The sequence below is a fragment of the Panicum virgatum genome, chromosome 3N (genome assembly GCF_016808335.1).
Source record: "Panicum virgatum strain AP13 chromosome 3N, P.virgatum_v5, whole genome shotgun sequence".
Taxonomy (NCBI): domain Eukaryota; kingdom Viridiplantae; phylum Streptophyta; class Magnoliopsida; order Poales; family Poaceae; genus Panicum; species Panicum virgatum.
The window spans coordinates 16,802,095-16,816,388 of record NC_053147.1 but is presented as its reverse complement, the minus strand read 5'-3'; the positions used below and the strand labels follow the sequence as shown (position 1 = coordinate 16,816,388).

The 14,294-nt window shown below is 45.7% G+C and overlaps 2 protein-coding genes across 8 annotated transcripts in view; both read left to right on the top strand.

Moving 5' to 3' along the window:
- Positions 1 to 5,382: 5,382 nt before the first annotated feature.
- LOC120664694 (60S ribosomal protein L35a-1-like) lies at positions 5,383 to 11,711 on the top strand. Of its 3 annotated transcripts, none has more exons than XM_039943995.1 (6): positions 5,383 to 5,655; positions 6,838 to 6,992; positions 7,074 to 8,278; positions 8,365 to 8,629; positions 8,726 to 8,772; positions 9,869 to 10,690. In XM_039943995.1, exons 3-5 carry the CDS (start codon positions 8,247 to 8,249, stop codon positions 8,765 to 8,767), a joined length of 339 nt encoding a protein of 112 aa, XP_039799929.1. In that variant the 5' UTR covers positions 5,383 to 5,655; positions 6,838 to 6,992; positions 7,074 to 8,246; the 3' UTR covers positions 8,768 to 8,772; positions 9,869 to 10,690. The 3 variants fall into 3 exon arrangements, 2 of the variants coding, with proteins under 2 accessions (XP_039799929.1, XP_039799928.1); XM_039943994.1 differs by having other exon boundaries at positions 9,749 to 10,689; XR_005670985.1 differs by lacking the exons at positions 5,383 to 5,655; positions 6,838 to 6,992; positions 9,869 to 10,690 and adding exons at positions 9,749 to 9,857; positions 11,588 to 11,711 and having other exon boundaries at positions 8,090 to 8,278.
- A 318-nt stretch (positions 11,712 to 12,029) lies between these two features.
- The window catches only part of LOC120664692, a 32,233-nt gene continuing 29,968 nt past the window's right edge, over positions 12,030 to 14,294 (top strand). For 2 of the 5 annotated variants that reach the window (XR_005670981.1, XR_005670980.1), the window contains exons 1-6: positions 12,030 to 12,240; positions 12,368 to 12,445; positions 12,540 to 12,589; positions 12,686 to 12,739; positions 13,294 to 13,346; positions 14,173 to 14,234. Coding sequence is in view for 1 of the 5 variants with exons in the window: in XM_039943991.1 (XP_039799925.1) it covers positions 12,184 to 12,240; positions 12,368 to 12,445; positions 12,540 to 12,589; positions 12,686 to 12,739; positions 13,294 to 13,346; positions 14,173 to 14,234 (354 nt within the window). In the remaining 4 variants the exon portion in view is untranslated. The remainder of the gene's footprint in view (positions 12,241 to 12,367; positions 12,446 to 12,539; positions 12,590 to 12,685; positions 12,740 to 13,293; positions 13,347 to 14,172; positions 14,235 to 14,294) is intronic. The other 3 variants (XR_005670983.1, XR_005670984.1, XM_039943991.1) reach the window with 2 other exon arrangements.

The window sequence follows — 14,294 nt, the reverse complement described above, 5'->3', positions numbered from 1 at the left end:
TTCTAGTGACGCTAATGATCACTTTTGCTCCGTCTCTGTGCCTGCTGCTCCTCTTCTAGGATCTCCTTTTTAACTAGTTCTTCTTTAGTTCCAAGAACACTTGGCTCATTTTTCCAACTAGTCTGTCAACTCGTGCTCCCGCACAGACTAATTAGAATTAATATAACAATAAGGTCAATATTTATAATTATCCATCTCACGTCGTTTTCATCTATTAAATATTCTAACACATAATATATATTTTAATTATTTAGTTACAATAGATTTCATTTTGTGCACCTCTGTATGTATTCAATATATGTTTAGTTGAACTATTTTTTTGTGAATTGGTGTTCTTATCTCTTCCACCATACATGAATATATGATGACATATATCGTGGGTAGTATTTTTATATAAATAATAATATAGATAATATATTAATAATGATAGAAATAATAATTCTAGAATTTTCTATTGGTGCACTTTAATATATTATTGTAATTATATAATTTAGATTCAGATTTATGAGTAATTTAACTTGTAATATTAATGATATAATTGGATAATTTATATACAAATTTAGGGCGGTATTTGTATTATTTTTATAATGGCATAGGTGGGTAATTTACACAAAGATTAGGGGTTACTTTAGATTTTTTTTTATAATGGCAGATGTGGGTAATTAAGATACATGTTTAGGGGGTTACTTTAGTCTATTTTTATAATGACATAGGTGGGTAATTTATTAGGAAAGATAACAGATCCGATGGTTATTATAATTAGAGTTGTTGGATTGATGGCTGGATGTTTCTGATTGATGGCTGGATGTTTCTGATTTTTCTAAGAATTTATAGGATTTCTCTAATTTTTAAGTGTGTCCACTTAGGATTCCGGGTGGCTTCACGGCTTCACGTGAAGACTCCAAAGGAGCCTCCAATTAGTAATAGTAAGATTATATGCTGGTACAAAATACAGTAACGTCGGAGTAATTTTCATTGCAATAATGGAGAGGGGCCATAGCCACCTTAAACATGCAAACAAAAACCAGTAAGTACAATCAACTTGCTGAAACCCAGCAAGCTTCATATGCGTGCTTGACGGTCGACCAATGGCCACATATAGCACAAATCACCCGCATATGCCTAATGAGCGCGTCGTACCCCATAACCACGTAGCAGATTCAAGATCAAACTGCAAAACCTCTCGTCAGTCGACACTCGACACCCCATCATACACGCCCTCTTACTTCTGACCAAGTCTCCTTCCCTCCCATCCCTTGTCGCTTACTCGATCACCAAGTGCCAGTAGTCTTTATAACAAGACACACACAGACATCAACCTCCTCCTCACTCTCGCTTGTCCACACACGCGCGCGCACATCTTGGCGGCGCACGGCATGGGCAACAGCCTGCCACTGCCATGCGTGCGCCACCTCGAGGCCGAAGGCACCGCCGCCGCCAAGAACTGGAGGAAGCAGAAGAGCCGTCCGGCCTGCCGCAGGAACGTCAGGGCGGTGGTGCGGCCGGGGCACGTGGTGCCGGTCGCGGACTCGCCGCCGGAGGACGGCGACGGTGGGGAGGAGAAGGAGGCGGTCAAGGAGGCGTGCCGGCCCGGGTGCCGCGTGGAGCCGGCCGGGTGCGGCGGCGGGGTGCGGCGGGTGAGGATCGTGATGAGGAGGAAGGACATCGCAGAGCTGGTGGCGAGGCTGGAGCAGCGCGACGCGGCGGAGAGGAACGCGAACGCCGCCGTGATGGCGGCGGAGCTCAGCCGCACCGGCCTCGGTGGCGACGGCGACGGCAACGATGGCGGCCGCGGTGGCATCGTCACGATGAGCCCGTGCCGGGACACGTGGAGGCCGCGGCTCTCCGTCATACCGGAGAACTACTAGCTAGAGTGGCAGAGTGCGTCGTCCTGCTGCAGGCTCTCCTGCATGTCACCTCGATCTGCACGGTTTGGTTTTCCAGTAGTTCAGTTTGCCAAGCAGCTGTACAATTTCGGAGCAGTGTGCTACTCCTATCTAGGAACAAGGTAATAATTTGGTTTCTTTGAACTTCTTTTTTCTCACTCTTTTTGATCTTGGGAGGAGCCTGCTATGGTACAGAGCATGCAAAGAGGTGACAAACTAGCTAGTTAGATCTATCAGGGGCGGAGCCAGAATTTGATTATTGGGGGCCAAGCAGTGATGGGGGGCAAAAGTCTTGCCGCAGGTTGTCACTGGGGTAAGTTCCACCTTTAATAATAGTGCTATAATGGTGCTACGGGATCATTAGGGGCCCGGGCTGCTAGTTAGATCTATGTTCTCGATGGCCGGGCTGTGATATTATGGATCATTACTCATATATGATGTACATAAAAAAATGTAACTTTGCTGTGTGGAACATGCATGTGTACTAGATGTATCGAAAGTTGCAAAGCTTCACTGTAACATTCAGTCAGCAGTTTCTCTTTAGTAGTAACAAGGTATGTCCTGTGTGCTGGAGAAATAAAAAATTTAGTCGGTAGGACATACCCTTTCGCTCTTAAGCGGAGTGTATATATATATATAATCCATTATACACGTAGCACTTTAGCTTGGTCAATCACAAACTGTTAATCAATGCAATCGCCACGAAAAAGAGAAACGTTGCAAGTTGCAACGGTGGTGTGGATCGGACAACGTCCAGCACCGCGCCTCCTCAAGATTTTCCGTGCCCAGGCACACTGCTAAATGAGTGATCGAGACAACGTCAAATAATTAAACGGCCAAAGCCACGGCAAGCTCAGTCGGGCGACTTGAATTATTATTCCGTTTCCTGCTGGTCGTCCTCGTCGATTTTCCATTCGGACGTACTTCCTCCGTCCTAAAAAAAACAATATATTTTAGAAATTTGAAAGATAGATTAAGAAAGTTACTGCGTGCATGCAGGCCTCTTCAACGATGAACCAGCCAAAGCGTTCGCCATCCATGACATGTTCAGACAGTGCACTCATCATCAGCTAATAGTTGCCTTGTTCCAACGAACCAAGCGCTAGCTCGATAAGAATCGGGTCGGAGGATGTCTATACTAGTGTAGAAAACTAGAAAATAGGCAGCCAGTCAGACGGCAGCACTGACGGGCACTGTAACGCACTACTGGAGAAGTGGATATTGGTACTAGCACGTTAGTGCCGGTCAACCAGGAGCCGGCACTAACGTGCCTGAACAGTACCCGGCGGGCACGTTAGTGCCGGCTAGCAACCCCAGCCGGCACTAACGTCGATGTTTAGTGCCGGCTAAATCCACTAGCCGGCACTAACTTGCCCCGTATAAATCATCCCCTCCTTTCACTCTTCTTTCACAGTGCTGCCCATTTTCTCTAAAATTTGTGAGGATTTCATCCATCCAAGTGCACCAAAGTTTAGTAGCTTCTTTCACTCTTCTTTCACGGTGTTTATTCTTTGTTTCATGCTTTCTAGATAAAGAAAATAGTGATTTTAAGGTTGAGGAAAAATGAGCATAATTTTTCAATTTGTTCATTAATTTGAGCAAAGTAGGATTGATTAGTTAATTTTTAGAGAAGGTTTACTAGATAGTTTGACTATGACGCATTTAGAGTAATTTTTTTGAATTATTTCACGGGGACATGTGTATATGTTATTATGCAAAATTTTAAGGATTTTAAGGATGAGGGAAAATGAGCATGATTTATCAATTTGTTCATTAATTTGAGCAAGGTAGAATTATTTGTTGTTTTTTAGAGAAGGTTTACTAGGCTATCACACATTTAGAATGATTTTTTCGAATTATTTCATGGTGACATGTGTATATGTTATTGTGCCAATTTATTTTGCTATTTACTTTAGTTTTACTAGATAGGTGGCCTATGACACATTTACAAAAAAATTTCGAATTACTTAATAGTAACTTGTTTTTAGGGATAATGAGCATGATTTTTTTAATTTGTACATAAGTTCCACAAGAAATAAGTTTCGCCGATAGTTTGCATATTCTAATTTCTTTGGATAGTTTGTGTTGGATGTTAGAGACATTTATTTGTGCACGTTCTTTTAGCGACAATTATGCCAATTTGAGATATGTAGAATTGATTTTTGTTTTTATACGGTAATTAATTACAGATGGACCGGCAATGGATACACGACAGTCGGAGCACCTCGGCGTGGATTCAAGGTTTAGATTCTTTTCTCAAGGCGGCAATGGCAAATAGGTCGCCAAAGGGTTTAATGTGTTGTCCATGCAGTGTTTGCGAAAATAAAAGAAATTCCGAAAAAGAGATACTCTATTGAATCACCTGGCCTTGAATGGTTTCATGAGTAACTATACCATTTGGACCAAGCACGGCGAAGTTGGAGTTATGATGGAAGATAATGAAGAAGATGCCGATGATGATAACAACCTTCCAGATTGGGCATGGGTTCATGAAGCAGGTGGCTTTTAAGATGAACCAATGTACGAGGGTGAAGCAAATGTTGCACAAGAGGAGCCACCTAACGAGCTAGGTCAGGCGTTGCTTGATTCACAGAAAGCCAGTGAGATTGTGAAGAAGACATTAAAGTTCGAGAAGATGTTGGAGGATCACAAAAGACCGTTGTTCCCTAGTTGCAAACTGGAGCAGAAGAAGTTGGGTACCACGCTGGAGATGCTGAAATGGAAGGCAACTAATGGTGTCACCGATAAGGGATTTGGTGAGCTATTAAAGATTGTAAAGAACATGCTTCCTGAGGGTAATGAACTGCCGTCAACAACATACGAAGCTAAAAAGATGGTTTGCCTTCTTGGATTGGACGTGCAGAAGATTCACGCTTGTCCTAACGACTGCATCATGTATCAAGGCGAATACGAGAACTTGGAAGCTTGTCCTGTTTGCAGCGCTTTGCGGTATAAGATCAGGCGAGATGATCTAGGTGATGTTGATGGGCAGCCGGTAAAGAAGAGAGTTCCCGCAAAATATGTTTGATTGCTTGAATAGTATCAAGGTCCCGTCTGGGTACTCCTCAAATATACTATAAATCCTATAAGCTACACATAATTGATAATGGAAGCATATTAGTTAATTTACTTCAATTACTATTATTATTGTATATATATAATTAATAATATGCTTAAAAATAAATATACCAATTTTTGTTATATTAATCTAATTATTAAGCCTATTATGAATAAATTTACTATTATTAAAAATTTTGTGGAAAAGAGATTTGGCGCGGCCAAATTTTCTTTCCCGCCAGTTTAGACAGATTAGTGCCGGTTGGTAATACTAGCCGGCACTAACGTTCGTATGTTAGTGCCGGCTAGGATTACCAGCCGGCACTAACTTGTCCCGATGATGTCACAGGGGCACGTTAGTGCCGGCTGATAATACCAGCCGGCACTAACCAAACACTCCCCAACAAATCCCCTTCCCTTCTCTCCCACAAATCACAATTTTCAGATCGACATCGTGCACCGCTGCGGGTCGCCATCGACCTCCTCGGCCCGGCACGCCGTGCCGGCCTCGCAGCCCTACGCGTCCCCCGGCCGCCGCGCCGACGCCGCCGCGCTGCCGCCGCCCCAACCTCATCCTCGAAGTCCGCGTCCCGACCTCGGCACCCCGACGCCGCCCTGCGCCGGCCCCGTGCGCCGCCGCCACGACCTCATCCCCGGCGCCGCGCCCCGACGTCGCCCTGCACTGGCCACGACCACCACGGGTGCACTCTTGGTAAGGCCGATATTCTGGTCCTTTGCTTGCTTCACTTCCTCTCACTGCGCCGTTGTCTACCCCTGCTTCCTCGCCCAGGCTTTTGCTGCCCACTGTCGGCAGCACGCCATGCTTAACCCTTAGCAATTAGCACCGGTACGGGTAGCCGAGAAGCTGATCTTACTGTTCGATCATCTCCCATTAGAGGGAGGACACCGAGGAAGCCATCACAACCCTTAGTACACTCGCGAGACAAATTCTTTTGCTGTGTTCTTGTCAAACCAATTCCTTTGCTCTAGGATTCAGATTCCTATTTTCCCCATATTCGTGTTTATGCAGTTTTTAGTTTTCTTTTTCAGTGTAGAGGAAATAGAAGCAAGTAAATATTGATGAAGTGTTCCATTGCGATTACATTCAGGTGGTTCCTTATCTTTCTATCTGTGGCAGATGTAGCCTTCGAGCTTTAACTGAGCTTGCAATCAAATTTCTAGATGCAAGATAACCTGAATTTACTTTGATGTGTTCAGCAGTGTGACATCTGCTTCTGAATTTTATCAATTGATTTATATTACCTTATTGTACCATACAGTTACTGTAATTTTAGACCTTTAGTACTGGCTTCCATCACTGCGGTTTATAACATGCCAGTTCATGTGCTAGACTGCAGATAGTCATGTTGGTTTCTAGCTGCTAAGGAAAATGCCTTAGTGTGTGCCAAGGCAAAGTTGCTGCTAAGAAATTCTTAGCTTCCTTATATTTGCAAGGCCAGTTTGACCAGTTGTTTTTTATCAGGCTAACACTTGGCACTTCCATCGAATTAGTATTACAACTGCCATACCAATATAGCTACTTATGCAGACATTCCCATTTATGTATTAACTTGATAGAAGTGCAATATAGGATGTTAATATCCTGTTTTGAGTATACTCACACTTAACCCTTCTTAAGGTTTTGAGTTATACTTTATGATAGAAGTGCAATATAGGATGTTAATATCTCTCACCTAATTTATTTCTTATTAAATAAATATTTGCTATACTTTATGACATTTTCTGGATATATTTTATCTAAAGATTAAACACTACCTAAAGCTTGCATTTTGAAGACAAGGATTGCTGAAGTATATACTGGTGATAGCTTAAGCTCCTAAAATAAGTCGATAGGCAAATGAAAGTGTAAAAAATAGATGCATTCTTCTCACAGGTACCAAGATCTAGGTGTACGACTCGTTAAGGCAAGATAAATCAAAGTACCAAGATCTCATCGAGGTGATAAATACTGCATGGAGTCGCTACCTCCGCAAACACATAGGCTTGAAAGGTGAAATCGAGCCTCTTCGTTGGCTGACTGATTTTCCGGTATGAATATATTCTCGCTACTAGTGTCATTCGTAATAAACATCAGGAAAATTTTATATTGTAACCCACATTTGCCCATAGTGTTGGAGACAGGAGCTAGGAAACAACTTATATGGATACTACGTATGCGAGTGGATCAACACCTATGCGAGTGAAAAAGGGCAAATGACACAGGAGGTATTCAATGTACGTGAGCACAATCATATCTGCTCATTATCTGTTTGCGCTCGGCCTGCGCGTTTCAGAAATCCAGAAGCATATTCCATTCCCACACACCAGCGAACTTGTCCATTTCTATTTAGACTATACTAGATAGATAGTCACCGTGTTCAGCAGGCTGGAGCTGGAGTAGTGTGAGAGAAAAACACTGTTACCTGGCTGGTGGCTGGAGGATGGAGCTGGAGTAACGTGAGAGAGAGTTACTGTAGGGCTGGAGGCTCAATCCACCGGCCGAACAGGGTGAGTAACACAAAACTATTATTTTATTATGGATTGTATCTAACAGTTACAAGTCATCAGAGCCCAATCCTTCAAAAGGATCCAGAAATTTATTTAAGTTCCGGAGAGGAGGAGCGAGAAATAAAAATATTTGCCAGTGGTTTTTCTTGCTGCAGGAGTCCTCTTTGCCCAAGTCAATTTGTGAGCAAGCTCAGGTCCACGTCGGTGATTTGTGATCATCACAAGAGCCGGCCAGGGTTAGTTTTGTCACGACGATGGCGTCACGGGGGATAGGAAAACCGAACATCTCGATCTGCGTGGCTTGCCACTTGCCGGTCATGGTCGACACTTGGCAAAGCGCCTCCGCGTTGAGGCACACACCTAGGCCTACACACACCACACAGAAAATCATTGCAAGAACACGTCAGCACGCATAGTATGCAATTATGCATGACGCGAGAGAGAGAGAGAGAGCTCATGCCGGACTACACTACAAGTTGCATTTTTTTTTTTGAGAAACCACTACAAGTTGCATTTAGGCCTGAGAACCCAGATTAACGGGCTGATTTCGACGCGGCCACACGGGAACATTTGTGGGCCGGACAGAGTTGCTAGGCTGGACCACCATTTCTTAAGGTGGGCTAGGCCCATTTTACTGACGCGCCATTCGATGCAATCGCAGCCGTCCAATCAAGCACCGGAAACTTTTAAATCCCCACCACCACAGACCTAGGGTTCATTCGCTGCGCCGTCACTTCCTTCCACTCCCCTCAACCTCTCAAACCCTCGTCGGCGAGGCCTCCGGCGGCGGCGAGTATGGTGAAGGGACGCCAAGGCCAGCGCGTCAGGTACGCCACACTGACGCCAAACAGCCCCCCCCACCCCCCTTCGTCAGGGGAATCATCTGATCCGATTCCGTTTCGGTTTTGCGCAGGATGTACGTGCGGGGCACGATCCTGGGCTACAAGCGGTCCAAGTCGAACCAGTACGAGAACACGTCGCTGCTGCAGATCGAGGGCGTCAGCACCAAGGAGGATGTGGCGTGGTACGGCGGCAAGCGGATCGCCTACGTCTACAAGGCTAAGACCAAGAGCGACGGCACCAGCATCCGGTGCATCTGGGGCAAGGTGACGCGCCCGCACGGCAACTCCGGCGTCGTGCGCGCCAAGTTCCGGTCCAACCTCCCGCCCAACTCCATGGTGAGCTCCCGTTCGCTGGATTTCGTGTTTCCAGGTAGCGTTTTGCTTGGTGCATTTCTGATGCCTTGCTCGGTGGTTTTTGTGGTGGTGATGCAGGGTAAGAAGGTCCGCGTCTTCATGTATCCCAGCAGTATCTAAACAAGGTAGAATGCCTTGCCTCAATAGTTTTTATAATTCATCTGATGCGGCCTTGCTAACTCCCGGTGTTAGATGATGCAAGCTCTTGATTGTGGCATGTATCAGACTTCTAATCGAAGTGCGAATGGTGTGATCTTAGGTTGCCTTTTGATCTTGTGTTGTTTATGTGTAAGGGTCCCATGCCAATTGGGGGAAGCTCTGCTTGTAGCTTCGAAATACCTGCAGGTTCTCTGCAGGGTGCTCGGAAGTTGGGGCCCTAGAACAAATGCAGTGGTCTCATAGTACGAGGCTGTACTTGGTTAATGAGTCTCTCATCAACTGGTTCCTCACAGCCTTGCCTCCAATGACGACAATATTCATTATTTGTATCTTGGCATTTGTGTTGTCTTGCGAGGTGTAGCATGTATGTAGGCAGCTTTAGATAATTCTGTTATTTATCGTGTAGTCATGCATTCCCTATCTGTTTATGTGCTTATATGTTGTATGGTGCTAATTGGTGACTGTTAGGTTTACCTCCAACCCTCATTAGTTAATAATTAATATATTTGTGCTACTTTTCTAAAAAAATAGGACCTTATTTTGGAGAAGCAGTATAATTTGAACTAAAGAGGATTGGAGATGCACCTAAGAGTCACCAATTTACACCGGTATATTACATCTTTCAACCACTTGTTGATCAATCTTAGCTCCCCTGTCTGTGTTTCCTTTAGTTGTGGTTTGATGAAAAGCTAGGTGCTTTACTGCAGAATATTTAGAATTTAGTTTACAAGGACTCCATAATCTAGAAATTGTATCTTAGCTCATGGGTTTGGGTGGCACTAGTTCTCTCTTCGTTGTTCATTATGTTCTATGGTTAATGGTTCATTATGTTCTATGGTATTAGGTTTGTCTCCAGAACAGCACTAGACTCTGTATTTCCCCTCATTATTTAGTTTTGCATCACATTTAATGCTTATGAATTTCTCTATTTCCAACTTGCAGGTATCTTCCATATTCGGTCAAGCTTCCTACTTTTGAGGATGTTTAGCTGAAAAGTTTCCATGGCGATTTTGAGTAGTTTAGCTTTGCTCTTTTTTTTACTGAACAGGCTGTTAGTCGCAGGTCCAACTTGGGTGCAAACAGCACACCCGTGCAAGGGTGCAAGCAGCGCCCCTGGGCCGCCCGATGGTCATCCTACGGTACCTTGTATTTTCATTTTTCACACAGAAGCCCCCGACGGTCCTCTCTCCAGTGCAAAGGGAAATCACCAAAACCTCCCTTCCTTTGCATTCATTTGTGTTTGAGCTCGGCCTGGGACGACCTGTGCCGTCGCCGTCGGGCGTCCCTGCGCCGTCGCCGCCGGGCACGCCCAGGTCCTGCGCCGCCTCTAGAGCCACTGGGTCCATGGGCTTGCACCTGTCTCGTGGCCTCCTGGCCGTCAATGGAGGTCTGCTCCTTCCTCCGATATGCACGGCAGTGCCCTGCCCCTGGTCCGCTGCCGCGCTGCCGCGCTGTCGCCAGGCGGCCAGGGCAGATGCGTGGCCGCACCGCCGCCAGGCGTCCAGGGCAGCCGCGCCCTCATGCCAATGCGGATCCACCTGCGCTGCCGCTCCTCCAAGCGGGCGTGCAGTACCTCCATCCGAGCTGGCCTGCAGGCTTCAATAGGTCTGCCCCTGGGCCGCTGTTGCGCCGGCGCCGCCTTGAAGCTGATACACCTGCGCCACCGCTCCTCCAAGACGGCGTGCAGCGGTGCCCCTCCATCCAAGCTGGCATGTAGGCTGCAGCGGTTGCCTGCAGGGATGCCCGTCTATGGAATGGAAGATGTTACTGTGTAATTGTTGCTCTCTGTGAGATGATTGTAATCGATTTTCTGTTATGTGGTGTGAAAAAAATAGCAACATCATTTGGAATGCTGCAGCCAATAAAAAGTTCATGTTCTTGTCTGGTGCGAGAGCAAGGCTAAAACAACAATGATAGAGATTCTAAATTTTGTAACAGAATATCCATGCCCCTGTCTGCTGTCTTTGCCATTTGAAACGTATCTTCAAACTTATTGTGCGCGCTTGACATCTTCCTTCTCAAAGCTAGCAGCGGATCAGTGGCGGATCCAAATTAGAAAGGGAGGGGGGCTCAACTACACACTGTTCATCTTCAACCTTGAGCTTTCTTCAATGGCAGGGGAAAAAATCAAGGGGGGGCTCCAATGGAGTTTCCGGGGGCAGGGGGGCTCGAGCCCCCTACTGGATCCGCCCCTGCAGCGGATCATACTTGGCCACATATTTGGAGCAGAAATTTGCTTGCATTTGTGCAATCATTGCCCTAGTTCCTCACCTGACAAGCAGAATAATGTGAAGACAACCAACTGCAACATGTACCGCAATAGCGTGCTGGGATGATCACAACATGAGGCTGCGCTCCATGCGCAGGCCTTGTCAGGAGCGCGGCTGCAGTTTTGGTGACGCTGTCGTCCAGTTGACAACGACGACGCGGCAGCCAAGATCGAGGTCGCGCACTCGCGCGGCAGCAGTTCCGATGGCGCCGTCCAGTTGACGACGGCGGCGCGGCAGTCACGATCGAGGTCGTGCACTCCCTTCCTTTGCAGTTCCAGTGGTGCCGTCCATTTGACGGCGGCGGCACGGCGGCCACGATCGAGGGCGCGGCAATCACGATCGACGTGATCTTCTGGGTTTGGTCGTGGGCGCAACTTGCGCGTGAGACTGAGGGGAGAAGTGGAGGGGTTTATGAGCAAAACCTGCATGCACCATTGGATGAGGATCGTGAGGACGGAGTGCACTGCTTGCACGATTGCACGAAATGCCTGTTTGCATGCTAGTCGCCGCCGTTAGTCGCGACCTAGACAACTTATGTCAATTGTAACTGGCTTTTAGTCGCAACCTAGACAACTTTTGACAATTGTAACTCATTGGCCTTGAAATGAAAGTATTATGCTGTGTTAATGGTGTTCGATGGAGTGTCGTCTCAAAAAAAAAAGAGTGTCTTTTCGTCTGCCCCCCTGCCATTAAGCCTAAATGCTCTCGCTTGGAGATTCGTTTGACCTGTAGTAGCTTCTTTGGCATCGTAGGAAGGGCGAGCAGCCAAGCACAGGGTGGCCACGCGACCGCCGGGCCCGTATTGCCTTGTGCCATTGCAAGCAAACGGCAGATGCCCACTTGGCTCTCGATCACAGTTCACAAATCAGTTTTCGACGCGTAGGATGATGAGTCTGCATCAACGTTCACCTACATCAACTAGAGCCACGCGACCTTTTTTTACTCTTTTTTTTTTAAAGAAAAACTAGAGCCACGCAAATTTCCACCGGGGAACCGCGAGAGGCAGAGGGAGAGTCCCGCTAGGCCGCCAGCACTCTCTCCTCGGGCCACGGCCGACGCCCGCCGGAGGCAGATCGACCCGGGACCTGCCGGCCGGCCGACCTCGCGATGGAGCAGCGGCCGGCGTCCGCCCGCGTCGTCACCATCCCCTTCGCCGACCTCGAGGTAACCAACTCTCACCTCCCACAAAGCACCCACGCGGCTCGCTGGCAGCTCGGTGAAGCGATCTCGGCAGCATTTGGTCGGTCTCTTTTGCACTTCTGTGGCTCTGACGGCGCGCGCGGGGGCGCAGGATAGGGGCAAGGACCTGAACGGCGTGATCGGGGATGGCTTCGGGCGCCAAGGGCTCGGCATCGTCTCCATCGCCGACGTGAGTACTAGTACCACAGCGTTTGGGACTGGCGTGTGACGATACCCAGCAAACTTCGAGTCACGGACGGTGTATGCTTGCTTTGTGCGTGCAGGTACCTGGTTATCCCGAGCTCAGGAAAAGGCTGCTGCGCCTGGCGCCAAGGCATGTTGTCTTATGTTTATTCAGGCCCTCATTAGCAGGGTTCTTCGTGCTGTTAAGCTGTTTTTCTACACTCAAAAACCCCGTGCTGTTTGTTAGGGTTGCAAACCTTCCTGAAGAAGTGAAGAAAGGACTGGAAGACCCAAATAGCAGGTCATATTTAACGTTCTCTTAGATAAAAGCAAAAAACCATCTGTCCCAATTGTGTTTCAATTATATTCATCTAGTTTCCAATGTTGCGATCGATAGCTTAAGGTGTTTCAATTATGTATTCATCTAATTTCCAATGTCCCTCCTTTCCTTATTTCCTTTTTTTTTCTTGTATGAACTTTGTCTTTCTTAATAAAGTTGGGTGTCTTCCTGATTGTGATGTTTAATTGTATTGTTCAAGCTCCTCCTCTTCGGCCTGTATTATTATTGCTACTTTTGAGTTTCTTTTTAGTACACCTTCCCTACTTAGGCGTTCTATATAAAGGCTTAGAGGATCCTCTGAAGTGTCGGTCCATGTTGGAATTGGTTTGTTCTTTTCTTTACAGCTGAATTAAATAAGCTTGAAAGCAAGTGTGTTTAGTGAGTTGAAACGAAACAAGATATCCAACCTGAAAAAATACAATTACTTCTCATAGGTTTTGTCGTCTACTTTCTTGACTATTACCTATATTTGCCACTTCCTTTTATGCTTCATATGCATTTACTTTGCTTTGCAGATATAACTTCGGTTGGAGTCATGGGAAACAGAAATTTGAGTCTGGCAAATTTGGTCGAATACATTTTTTCGTTCTGTGTAGTCATGGACCCTAGCATGTGGAGCACTAGATATTCCTGAATGAATATTGCAAAAGGCCACTAAACTTTGGGGGACATATATCTGATTTTATACCCAAGATCAGTCTCTATGCATGCTCTCATCCTCTAAGGTTGTCGATTTAAGGATTAATTTTGGTGAAAGAAATAATTTAGCAGGAAAAACCAACTGCTAAAGTAAAACAGTCCATTATTGCAACAGCTCGATCCAATGCAAATTAATCTTTTGGTTTTGCTAGCTGTGTTTTTATAACTAATGTGATGTCATTTTTTTTACAGTCAGTGATGTGTCTTTTTTAAAAAATAAATAATGTAATGTCTTAGTATGTTAACATTATTCGACCATCTTATGCAGACACATTCAAAGGCTCGTATTTTGCCAACCCATTATTTGATGTCCCTACCACTGACGATGTGCTTTTAACTAGGTATAATGCTTGAAGCATCATAGTTTAGTTTTCTGTGGAACTTGCAGTTAGTTTATAGAATTACTGAAAACAAGTTGATTTCATTATTGTTCCGATCCTAATGTATGCAATGAAGTCATCTTTCATTTCATTAGAATTTCACCATCTTGCTGCAGCTCAAGATGGTTGTCATTCAGGATCTGAAACATTTGTTACTTAATATGAGCAGTTTTATACCATCTTTTCAGACAAGATGTTACATATATATTTAATAAGTTTAACACCTATTGAGTTGCAATTTTTGATGTTCGCATTGATAATAAATTATTAGTTCATGTTTGCTTTCTTATCACATCTGACGATGATTACATTTAGATTCCCATCATACTGCCGACCAAACATATGGCCAAATGATGATCTTCCCGAGCTTCAAACAGGTACAACTATGGCGGGCTGTATAATATATTCTCGTGTCTATTTATTCAAAGAGTCTTAAA